The sequence below is a fragment of the Brachyhypopomus gauderio genome, chromosome 5 (assembly GCF_052324685.1).
Source record: "Brachyhypopomus gauderio isolate BG-103 chromosome 5, BGAUD_0.2, whole genome shotgun sequence".
Classification (NCBI taxonomy): Eukaryota; Metazoa; Chordata; class Actinopteri; order Gymnotiformes; family Hypopomidae; genus Brachyhypopomus; species Brachyhypopomus gauderio.
The window spans coordinates 26,030,571-26,043,334 of NC_135215.1; the positions used below are offsets into that span (position 1 = coordinate 26,030,571).

General features: G+C 41.9%; 1 protein-coding gene across 1 annotated transcript in view; it reads left to right on the forward strand.

Annotated features, from left to right (window-relative positions):
* The window catches only part of cacna2d1a (calcium channel, voltage-dependent, alpha 2/delta subunit 1a), an 83,327-nt gene that overhangs the window by 56,418 nt on the left and 14,145 nt on the right, over nt 1-12,764 (forward strand). Inside the window, exons 12-24 of the mRNA XM_077006745.1 lie at nt 212-316; nt 403-481; nt 625-674; nt 1,345-1,434; nt 1,535-1,627; nt 1,748-1,843; nt 2,320-2,394; nt 2,949-3,020; nt 3,599-3,670; nt 3,819-3,880; nt 4,182-4,258; nt 6,488-6,548; nt 6,720-6,817. Coding sequence (XP_076862860.1) covers nt 212-316; nt 403-481; nt 625-674; nt 1,345-1,434; nt 1,535-1,627; nt 1,748-1,843; nt 2,320-2,394; nt 2,949-3,020; nt 3,599-3,670; nt 3,819-3,880; nt 4,182-4,258; nt 6,488-6,548; nt 6,720-6,817 — 1,030 coding nt within the window. The remainder of the gene's footprint in view (nt 1-211; nt 317-402; nt 482-624; nt 675-1,344; nt 1,435-1,534; nt 1,628-1,747; nt 1,844-2,319; nt 2,395-2,948; nt 3,021-3,598; nt 3,671-3,818; nt 3,881-4,181; nt 4,259-6,487; nt 6,549-6,719; nt 6,818-12,764) is intronic.

A 12,764-nucleotide genomic window follows, 5' to 3' on the forward strand; every position in this document is an offset into this window, starting at 1 on the left:
GCCATTTTTTTGAGCAGTGTTCTAAACTTCCTTTATTTTGCACATTAGCTGTGGATGTTAGTAGTTGGATTTATTCTAAGTACAGGGTTGATGAGCATTAGTGTTCCATATTTAATTTGACTAATGAAGTGTGTGTGTGTGTGTGTGTGTGTGTGTGTGTGTGTGTGTGTGTGTGTGTGTGTGTGTGTGTGTGTGTGTGTGTGTGTTGCAGGCAAATGTGTCAAGGGCAAACTGCAATAAGATCATCATGCTCTTTACGGATGGAGGAGAAGAAAGGGCATCTGAGATCTTTGCAAAATACAACCCTGATGGGAAGGTGAGTGAGTCCTTCAAACGTGCATACAGGCAGCTTAACCTTGGTGAAGAATAATTCTCATGACCAATTACATTGAACCCTTTCAGATTCGCATATTCACTTTCTCTGTGGGCCAGCACAACTACGATAAAGAACCTATCCGATGGATGGCCTGCACAAATAAGGGTAGAGTAGTATTATAATTAATCACCAAAATGTTACATATGCAATGGGATTGCTTTTTTATATGATTAGAATAAAGCTATTGTTCATAAAACCTTTGAACCAAGACACAGATCTTAAAATATATTTAATGTCATTTTCTCAAGGGTATTACTATGAGATTCCCTCCATTGGAGCCATCAGGATTAACACTCAGGTAACATTTTACCAGCTGGGCTGTATCTAATCAGCACACGCCTCATCTGGGGAGACTGGAATTGCTTTTCCCATTATGGGTCGGTTGAAGGGGAACCAGCGGTTCCCTCGTTCACCCAACAGGCGGCCTCTGGATGGGAACTTTCCCTGTAGTTTAGCGGCAGTGTTCTTGCATGGTTTGAACATTGCTTGAACTCATGTTACCTCACTATCAAAATGGGAGGAGCCTTCCTCTTAAAGTGGGAGGAGCTTTCCCCTTAAAGCAGCGGCAGCCGATCTGTGTTTTCCCGCATGGTTTGAATCCCTGGACTCGCATTATACTCTGAGAATGAAACGGAATGAGAGCAGAGCCATGCGGTAGTCCCCTGGCCACCTGCACAGAAGTGGATGACTGGTCACCACAGAGCCAGGAATTTTTAAGGCACCTGCAGTTTTGCCATCTGTGGAAAAAAAAGACATGTTTTCCTAAAGTCACAAACTGCAGCAAGACTCTCACACCAAATACCCCTAAGTCATTATCATTAATTCTCATTTATCAATAACTCTGTAAAAACATCTTTAAATTCTTTTATGTTGAATTTTATGTAGTAAAAACAACATATTTAATATACTTCTAGTGCATAAAAGCTTGTGTGAATGTGAGTACTGAATCCTGCCTGCCCTTCTTGCAGGAGTATCTCGATGTGTTGGGGAGACCCATGGTGAGAGAACAAGTAAAGGCCAAGAAGGTGCAGTGGACCAACGTCTACCTGGACGCTCTGGTAAGGTGGCTCCTTCTGCCTGTTGTTTCATCTGAATCGATTTGCGTGATTGGCTACAATTGGGCGCAGCTGAACGCATCTCGACGTGGCTGTGCCTCAGGAACTCGGCCTGGTCATCACGGGAACGATGCCGGTGTTCAACAACACGTACATGAGCACAATGAAGACCAAGGCCGGCAAGGGCAAGATGAAGGTGCAGTACCCACACCGGCTCTCTGTAAAGCAGCGCCGGCGATGCACGGAAAACGATACACCCGAATGAGATCAGAACTGCGACCAAATGCTCCTTTTTGACAGCTACACTCTCTCCCAGCTGCCGCAGGACAGTGGACAGAGTCAGCTGATACTCGGAGTGATGGCCATTGATGTGTCACTGGACGACATTAAGAGACTGACTCCACACTTCACTGTAAGGCCAGAGAAATTCTGACAGTTACTTGGTGTTTTACACCGACAGGAAAGGGAACAAGGTTGTTGAATATACTAAGCAGGATCACACGTTTTCAATTTAATATGATGATTGAACTTACAACGTGAGTGTGTCGTGCCAAGTTCTTAAAACAGCACAAATGTATAGGGCACTTCTAAAGCAAACAAAAAAATGTTGGCCTCAGTGTCCGGGATTAAATGGATTACATCCAGTGTAGTCCTGGGTGTCTGTGACATGCTGCCCGGTTCTGGCAGGTCCTCCAGTATGATCCGCCAGACCATGTGTGTCTTATGGCTGCTTTGTTCTCCTGTAGCCTCTCACCTGGCCTACATTTGTGCATAGCTGTATTATGCACTTCCCTATAGCTGTTTTATGTATTGCCATATGGCAGTTTGCCTTTTCTTGCTTTATGTTATTTTCTATCACATTTTTTCTCTGCTCCCTCCCTTTGAAAGCTTGGTCCGAATGGATATTATTTTGCCATCGACCCCAATGGATATGTCCTGCTTCATCCCAATCTTCAGCCAAAGGTATTGCTGAACACACGCACGTACACACTCACTCTCTCTCTCTCTCTCTCTCTCTCTCTCTCTCTCTGTCCATCTCTTTCTCTTTCTTTCCTTATTTTTATATTTCTATAAACCGATGATCATCTGGGATTCTCTTTTTTGGAAAGACTTCCTAAGTTCCAAACGGGTCAACATTTCCACACAACTGTGATCCTGATCACCGTGGCGTCCAGTCACGCTGACCAAAACACATGGCGCTGATTGCTCACGCACATCACACTTAGTCAGTTTGTGTATTCCATCAGAAGGTCAGATTATTTTTACCGTTGCGTTTATCCTCAACTCGCTGCCCTAACCAGGCAAATATTTACAATAATTGGAGCAGCCGGTAAACCATGTAGCATTAGGGAGCAGCGCTCACAAGGAACTGTTTATCAGACTTGTGCCAGGAAACCAAAGTGAATTAACCAAGTGAATCAACCAAGTGAATCAACCAATGTGAATCATGTTCAGATGCTGTCGAGTTGCACGCTGTGCTGTCTTGCCATGTGGTGCCATTCTCTGTGATCCAACAGAACCCCAAGTTTCAGGAGCCGGTAACGTTGGACTTTTTGGATGCAGAGCTGGAGAACGAGATCAAAGTGCAGGTAAACTTGCCTTTATGACTCCTATAGATGTCCAAACGTAATAGATGTCCAAAATGTGGAAAGACACATTTCACCTACTTTTGTAAATTAAAAAATGTAAAGACATAATTTGTTGTAATCTTGCTTATTATACTCCTTGAATTGTAAAAGTTGAACACAAAGTGAGCCTGCATCACATGGTTGGTTTAGAGTATAAACCAGCAAATAGGGATGAGGGCCAGTAATGGGGAGGTGGGCCTATAAAAGGCATGAGGGCCAATAATGTGGTGGTGGGCCAATAAAGGGGGTTGGGTCTATAAAGGGGGGGGGGTCTATAAAGGGGGGTCTATAATAACAGGTGTACTTGGAGTCTTATTAGTGCCGCACATGAGGTATGAGAATGACGAGTTTTATCATTTCAGTGTGTTATGCTGGTGATGCTCAACAAGCAGATGACATTAAAATAGCTGATTGACAGTTACGATGCTCATGCTACTTGGCAACAAAGAGTCCTGCACCAATATCTAGCCTTCAAAGCCCATAGCATGAACTTCTGCACCATTTCTGACCAGTGACACGTTTTTTGTTTCTGTCTGTAGATCAGAAGGAACATGATAGATGGAGAGAATGGAAACGAGACATTCTCCACTCTGGTGAAGTCCCAAGACGAGGTAATCCCATCTCCCGTCCTCAATTAATCTCAGCATACCTGAGACAGGAGTATATGTGCTACAATTCGTGTGAATGTGCGGGGTAGTGCGGTGTGGCTGGTGTCCGTGTCTGAACTGCATGGAGATTTATGTTCCTTTTCATTTGCAGCGCTATATAGACAAAGGCCAGAGAACATACACCTGGGCTCCAGTCCATGCCACTGATTATAGGTAACCGGATGGAATCTCTGTATATGTGTGTGCTGTATGTGAGATATTATGACTGACTAGAGCATATAGAATTAGGAGCTAACCACTAGAGGGTGCCAGTGGTGGCAATAGGAATGTGATATGAAAGATATGAAAATTCTGTACTGAACAAATACTATGTATTCATATCTAAATGTGTGAATGTAGCCAAAGTTTGTGCTTTGTGTTTGCTTTGATCAGTAAAGTCTGTGTTTCTTCACTAATCTGATCGCCATCTCCCTTTTCCACCCCCCTCTCTCTGCATCCCCCCCTCCCCCCCCAGCCTTGCGATAGTTCTTCCAGAGTACAGCCGTTACTACATCAAGGCTAGGATAGGAGATACCATTACTCAGGCCAAATGTAAGTGGCTATTGTACACCAGCAATTATATCTTATGGATATTTTATAACCTTTTATTTATTTCCATGCAAATGAACAGATTCTACAGTACATTCCTGTCACTTCCCCCTGCCCTCGGTCCACAACCATAACACACATGCCTTTGAAATCTTTGCTCTTAACCCGTGGAGATAATGGAAGGCAAGCTGGCTCCTCAGTTGTGGTCGACTTCCTCGGGCTTTCATCATACAAGACTGAGATTCAGTAAAACACTCAAAGGCTCTTTGCTCTATGATACACCTCTACTCCCATTGTCTTACCCACAATGCACCTCTTCTCCCTCTCATGTGGCTTTGGGATATAAGAGATTAATCTCAAATGCCTACAGACGTAAAAGTCTCCTGGAAGAGAGCTTTCCCCCTTTAACCTTCCATTTGCAATACAATATTCTTATTCAAAGCTTCTGGAGTTGAATAAAATATTGGTTAAACCCTTATGTTCTATCCTATTTCTGCCCCCCCCTCCTCGTTTTGTCTGTTGCCCCACTCTCTCCCCCCTGTACCCCCCTGTCTGTCCATAGCCTGGAAGCCCTCCATTCGTTCTGGCAAGTATTTCTCTCCTTCCTCTCTGAGTTCACTCTCCTTCTCTGTCTCTCTTTCTTTCAAACATTTGCACTTTGCTGTCCAACATGAACTCTGGTACACATGTTAAATTCACAGATAATCGCCCAGTATGTGCAGACATGCATACAAACACACGTGGCATGTGCTTTAGGTCCCATCTGCCCTGTTTTACTGAGTTTGGCCTGTGCTGATTGTAGTATATGTCAGTATTGACATCACATGTGGGTGTGTGTTTGATTGCTTTTGTTAGCTGTGCATGGGTGTGCTCAGCACATGCCATTCTGGGGATGTTTGCATGGTTTGAATGTGTGTGTGTGTGTGTGTGTGTGTGTGTGTGTGTGTGTGTGTGTGTGTGTGTGTGTGTGTGTGTGTGTGTGTGTGTGTGTGTGTGTGTGTGTGTGTGTGTATGCATTAACAGGACACCTGATGCTCCTCTACCATAGCACCTTACTAGTCAACTCACACTAAGTGTAAATCTAATACCATAGTCTGCATGTGTCTCTCTGCCTGTGAACACACTTATCAGCTCTAGAGATGCCTCTTGCTAACTTTGATAACATGTCTACTCATCACAACCTGTTTCAAGCCATTCAACATGCTAGTGTTTTTAAAGTATTTCAACAGTTTCAACTTTGTTTTTCTAGTTCACACTGTGATTACATCCATTAAAAACAAAACATTTCTTATATTTCCATTCTAACGATGTATATCATAGCATAACTGTGACGATGTTTCTACGATGTATAGATGTATCAGTGGTGTCATACTATTACTCTGACGACAGTTCTATGATGTATTCCCATCACTGATATTATTCCATTACTGTGAAGATGGGACTAGCTCTATGGGACTAGTATTCCACATTTAGGATGCTCCTCACTTTCTTCACCACATATATGCTGTGCAAAAACCTTTTTGCACAAAATGCAGTCATTTTATTCAAGGGTTGCTCTATGAATAAAATATTGGTGAATTTTAACCCTTGTGGTTTTACCCTCCTCCCCCACCCCTTGTTGATTGCTCCCTCCCCTCTCTCCTCTTTCTGTGGGATCTGACCCTCCAGAAGTTGGCAAGTATTTGTTTTTCCTTCTCAGTCCTTGTCCTCCTCACATTCACGTAGTTCTGACATGTCGTGCTGCAGCGCTAGTGGTAATGGAGCTTTAGCTAGGACCGTGGCATGTGCAAAAGGGGACTTTCTCCCTCTCCTGTTTGATGCATCAGTTCGTTCATCTCCCAGGTTGTGCTGGTGTCTCAGTCTGCCTGAATGTCATAGCTGGAGACTTGCTATGCAGCAACAGTGTTCTCCTGATCTAGATCTCATGCTCTTAGGTGTTAGCGTTTACATTCCTGGATTGATTTAGATCTCATGCTCTGAAATGTTAGTATTTACAATCATGGCTGGATCCAGATATCTTATGCTTTTAGATGTTAGCATTCATGACTGTGGCCTGATCCAGATCTCATGCTTTTAGATGTTAGCATTCACAGTCCAAGCAGCTATTGCCTTCACTTCACCAGGTTTCATCAAATGCACATTTCGCACTTCCTGCCGCGGCAACACTCGCCCCAGAGTCAGTGTTTTTGAATGGCTTAAACTGGGGCCTGATTTATATATTCTCCTCCTCAGTCTCTGAAAGCTTACAGGTGGATAATTTTGAGGACCATGGATACACCTTTATAGCTCCCAGGTCAGTAGCTTTACAACGATTTGCATGCAGAGCTCTATCTGTTTCCACTAGCCTTTGTGACAAATAGAAATCACAGGCAATGCTCATGAGATGCTTCCATTAAGGAGAGTCAAGGAGATGCTGGCAGCAGTAATGCTGAGTGAGTTGACCTCTCCTCTTTTTGTCTTGCAGAGAATACTGCATGGATCTGAAATCACGGGGTAACAACACAGAGTTCCTTATTGAGTTCAACGAGTACATTGACAGAAAGACGCCCAATGATCCACTGTGTGAGTGTACAGATGACTTTCTTACTATAGAACATTCCTCACACATCACTTCCATTCAAGGACTAGTACTTATTCTAATGAAAGTCCATTGCAAATGGTCCTGTAGCCCAGAAAGATAAAAGACAGTTTTATTAGTGCTTTTTTATATTTAAATAAATGTTTTTAACTCTATTTATATCACTTTATCTACCTTATCCATAGCTTAATGTTATTCCCACAAACAATTGTTTCAAAAGGAACTGAAAACGTTTTATTCTAAATACACGAGGCTTGAAGGTAGTTGTTGAATTACATTCTAAAATACACAAATAACAAAAATGTGTATTTTTCATGTAGTTTTATCCAACTTCTGAACCCATAGCAACTAATAGCAAATTTTGTGGACACTTGACCTAAGGTTGTATGGTATTCTTGGGCAAACAGTTAACATTACCACACAACTACTAAGCTTTACAAATTCCTTTGCAAACTTGTAACAGAATACAAGCTTTGGCAGTACGCATTCAGCATGCAAAAATCTTTTGAAAGTGAAGAATTTAGAACGCAGTTACTGCAGTTTTAGTAGTTTGAGTTATGGGGTGGATATTTTGGGCCAATCTGATGCCAGCAGAGATGGAGCACTGAAAACCATAAGATGGTTACGCGTCAGGTAGTGTATTGTAGATAGTGTATAGAGAGTATAGTGTAGTTAGTGTAGTGTAGGTAGTGTATAGAGAGTATAGTGTAGTTAGTGTTGTGTAGGTAATGTATAGAGAGTATAGTGTAGTTAGTGTAGTGTAGGTAGTGTATAGGTAGTGCAGTGTAGTTAGTGTAGTGTAGGTAGTGTATAGGTAGTGCAGTGTAGTTGGTGTTGTGTAAGTAGTGTATAGGTAGTGCAGTGTAGTTAGTGTTATGTAGGTAGTGTATATAGAGTATAGTGTAGTTAGAGTAGTGTAGGTAATGTGTAGGTAGTGTAGTGTAGGTAGTGTATAGAGAGCAGAGATGCTCACAAGTCATTTTTTTGCAAGCCCAAGTCAAGTCTCAAGTCCAAGTCAAGTCCCAAATATTTGAGTGACACTGTAGTCGCAAATCACTGTATAGTTGTAATGGTCTGTTATGACACTTCTGATGTATAATAGCTTAAACTGGTAAATAAAGAAATACAATTTTTAAAAGCGCGCACACACACACAAATGTTTTCCAGATAAATTTTGTATCCGTATTTTTCTCCAAAAAGTCTTTTTCTTACAAAACTGACATTTTTCTGGATACATATATTCTCTTCTTTCAGTAGAACATCTGCTATATTTTGTTTTAAAAGATAAAGGAGGGCTGTGAAATCAAAAAATCACATTTTTAACTATATATATGAAAGGTCTGCATATAAAGAAAATAGCAACCAAATGAGTGATTATAAAATAAAAATTAAAAACAGAATTCAAATTTTACAATAATAATGACTCTGACATAAAAAGCCCTGCAGCAACAACTATTTGTCTCCTAATGAACTGGATCAAACACAATCTATTTGAACTTCAAGGTGTCTTTCAGTTTCCAATACAAGGAAACTGTTTATGCAACTAACGCATTAGATTTTAAAAAGATCAGGATTGTCAGGGTACTTGCACTTAGCCTGGCTCGGTGAGGGTGCATTATGAGGCCTCCATGACTGAACACCCTCTCTACTGATGCACTGGTGGCAAGTCAATACCAATATTGCAATATTGCTACCTTTCAGGCAGTGACTAACCTTTCCTGGTGGGTTTTCAGGTGGCGAGTAAAATTAGATGTGGTGGAACCAGCGTCCTGTATTTTTATGCCCCACACGCTGCAGTTTGCTGCTCTTCTATTTGCTACTTGTACTTGTTTTGTACCCAAAACTTATTATGAACGGTGGAACAGAAGTGAGCGTCCTCACCAGCGCCGCCATGATCGCGATGTTTTGCGGCGCGCACAGCGCCAGGTTCGCATGAGGTGTGCGGAGTCGCGCGCAACGGTCACTTGCGAAATACTTGACGCGTCGCGCCCTCGCGCCGAAAATGTTACGTCAGCGGGAAGTAAAAAGCATACAGACAGGCGGAGAACAGGTTGTCAAATGAAACACAAAAGAACATTACAAATAAAAGATTGTTCACGAGTCTCAAATCACCCCAAGTCGAGTCTTTTGAATGCAAGTCTAAGTCGAGTCTGAAGTCACTGTATATGCGACTTAAGTGCGACTCGAGTCCGAGTCCCAAACTCGAGTCCCCATCTCTGAGAGTACAGTGTAGTTAGTGTTGTGTAGGTAGTGTATAGAGAGTATAGTGTAGTTAGAGTAGGTAGTACAATGTGGGTAGTGTATAGGTAGTGCAGTGTAGTTAGTGTTGTGTAGGTAGTGTATAGAGAGTATAGTGTAAGTAATGTGTAGAATAGTGGTACAGTCCACCAATAAGCCATCCACATCTTCATTTCTGCTCATGAATGCATGGTATCTAACGAGGTGAAGATCACACCTCCTGGACAGAGAGACATGCAGTGAAAACATTGCTGACAACTGACTAAGGTTTAAGCATGAGTGGGCCGTGTACTGCAGTTGAGGCTCATCAGCCAGCTTGAAAAAAGGCTCCAACCTACAGCCTGCTTTCCCTCACAAGCTCAGGTTCCCTGAACAAATTCCCCACTTTCAGTTTTGCTGAAAATGAAAACAAAGAGGACCCTGAGGTATTAAAAACAACAATTTGAGAGATTTTTGCCAGCCAAAAATGTCAAACTTTTAGACATTTAGCAAATGAATGAAGCCATCATGCAGTCATTAAAACAGCATAACTGATGAGCTCATCAGAATGTGGCCAGAATGTGGAGTACATGGTGTAATACATTTTGATTCTTTGCTTTGAGTACAAAGAAACAGCTTTTAACTTTAGCAAATTGCACAAATAATAATGCAATCATCTCTGAATCATCTCCCTCCTGTTCTCTTAATGTTGTAATTGCATTGGGCATCAGCCTCTTGATACAAATGCTCTGCTATATATAAGCATCTTTGGAAAAAAGGAATCATTTGTCCAGATGCTGGAGGTGGACCAAACAGACCAGGTCAGCAGCATCTCCGTCCTTCATGCAGAGGGGCTGCTGACGGAGAATTAATGAGGTAGAAACAGAATCCCCACAATCCACTGACTTTCTCTACTGTGAAAGTGTTGACGTTGATTCAGAAAAAGATAACAAATCTTTCCAAACTTGATTTCTACTTATAGTGGTCATTATGTAGAGTGAAATACAGTCTGGGGCAAAATCCTAGGCGTTGCCACACTCTTGTGCATCACATTGATCCAGCTGTTCAGATTGACTTCTCCAACATTGTTAACCTTGTGGCTTTTGGGGATCAAGTCATTAAGACTTTTAGGAGTATATACCGGTATATAAATTTTACACATGGCAAGTTTAGATTTCATAGACCAGAATCTCTAGGTCCTTCTGGGACATACAGATTGCCTCAAACTTGGCATTGTCCATCTTGGATTTGATCTTCATGCATTACAGCATATATTTCCAGAACTCTCTGCATAAAAGGAGATTTTTGACTGCAACACACTATAGGTAAACTTAGACAAACAGTTTTTGTTTACCACATTGGTAGGTACGTCAGCACTTTGTGGTCAAAGACAAATGATACTCACAATAAGGTACAATGTCATCAAAGAACTCACACATGACAACACTGGTTGCCAATGCAGCATTGCAGCAGGCCACTGGTTGGTTCTCTACTGTGGTAGCTACACAACAAAAGGATGACCCAGTTTAGCTGTGCGTGGACCCCATCCACCTGAACAAAGTCTTCCACAATTCTGACATGGCTGATGCCAACATTGTCAGTATTCTTAGATGAGGAGTCATCAAAATTTGTTGCATTCATGTCTCATATTGGAAAATTATGCCTTCCTTCGGGTGCTTTATGGTATTCCAGAGGCGCATCCAGAATTCTTTGCTGGGCTTTCTTGTGAGATAGTTGTTGATGACCTCATCTGGGTCATACTCTGCATGAACAGGGCCTGCGCTTCGATCTCACAGTGGAGACAATAAAGAGCTGTGGGCTTCTCACTGGCACAAAACCCCGTCCTGCAAAGACAGAGAATGTGCGTCTCGTGCCTCTGCATCGTTATGTCCACGCCCTGCAGCAGTTTCTGGGCATGACAAATCATCTGTCCAAGTTCATTCCAAACTACAGTGACATGACTGGTCCACTGTGCCAGCTTTACTACAAAGGCACGCAGTGCTCATGGAAAGAACATCGTATGCATTCAATAACCATAAAGTGCTTCTGACAAGCCCACCTCTACTTCAGTACTTCAGTAGCTCTGCTGTCAGCTGATACATCACTAAATGAACTGGGCGCAGTTGGCAAGGCCGTAGTGTTTGAGCATTGACTGACATTGAAACATGCTTCTGCTTCCCAGTGTCCTGCACATTTGCCCTCCTGTGAACATGCTGGGGTAACAAAACATGATGTCATGATAGAAGAAAGGAACTCATCCTGACGTGTTCCGGAACTAAAACATGAGACCTTCTCAGACTCCCTGGAAGTTCGCCAAAAGTGTGCCATATCCTCCTTATGGCTTAGATCAGTAGCATTTAAATCTAGACCTTGAATCCAAATCCGGTCCTGGATTTTGTAATCCCTTGTAGGTGATTCATGGAAGTGGCTGGCCACTTTGACTCCTAGACAATGGGTGGGTGGAAAATCTGTAGGACATAGACCATGAAGAGTACGATGGAATTCCTCTGGACTAGAAGAATGGTAGAATTAAACAACCTTCCACAACTGTGTGCTTTCTTGGGAACAAGTGTGGAGAAGACAGATTTACATTGGGGAATAGTTACTGTTCCAGAGAACATTCTAGACCTGTGTGCTAGCTGTTTAATGTCTTCACCTCACAACCGGTCTGGGTGAATGTATGCTCAAGAATGAATACTTCTGATCCAAACATTTAACATCTTTTAACAAAAAATTATGATTCCATATATTTAAGTTTATTTTTAATGAATTTGAATGTGTGCCTGATGTTGAAAACAACGGGGTATAATATCTCTTTCAACATTCTCATAAAGCATGTATGATAAGTGTCATAAGTATGATAAACATACTTTTTAAAATAAATATTTAATGTCTGCATTCCTAGACATCAAACCAGCTCTTCTTCTTTGAGTGATATTTATGATTTCTTTAATTGTATATGATGATATGAAGAATTACTCTTAAGGGGGCAATATAGATAAATATTGTTGAACACACTTTTATCATTTTAATGCTGTATGTTTATTTATATTTAAATGTATGTATTAAAAGTATGCAAGTGTGTGTCCAGAATTTCTCTGCTCACTCTCATGCTCTTAGTCTGAAGTCACTAAAGGGGCAACTGTGAAGTAGGGTAACTGAAGTCTGATAGCATTAGCTTCTGTTTCATACTGACAAAAATCTTTTGCTAAGTGAATGTTTCTTACACACAGTTTTATAAGACTTTCTTGACATGCACTCTGTTTTACAATTGGGCAACTGCATTGCATTTGACAGATTAATTTGCATACATTTGCATTTCAACTGGACTAAACCTCTCTGTGCCACCACCCTCATCCTGGAATATTCCTCTAATACTCTGAGGTGAATGGCTTAGATTGCTAGGTTGGCTTCCAGATAATGACTAAAAACAGGACATTGTTTGGGCACTTCTCTTGTGGCCTGAAACAGGACGTTTATTTGCTCCGAGGGCACTCTAACCTCCTCGACCCTCTCTCCACCTGATCAAATAAAGCCTTGCCTTGAGAGGGCCAAATAAGGACGTCTCTTGAGGTCCATTTAAGCATGCATATTCCAGTCAATATGAAGCTTGATTTATTGTTCTCCTGCTGACTGTGGTAGACTGGAGCCCTGCAACCCCCGCCGCCCTCCCCCCCCCCCCCCACCCTCCTCTCTTTGATCCTAACACTGGAG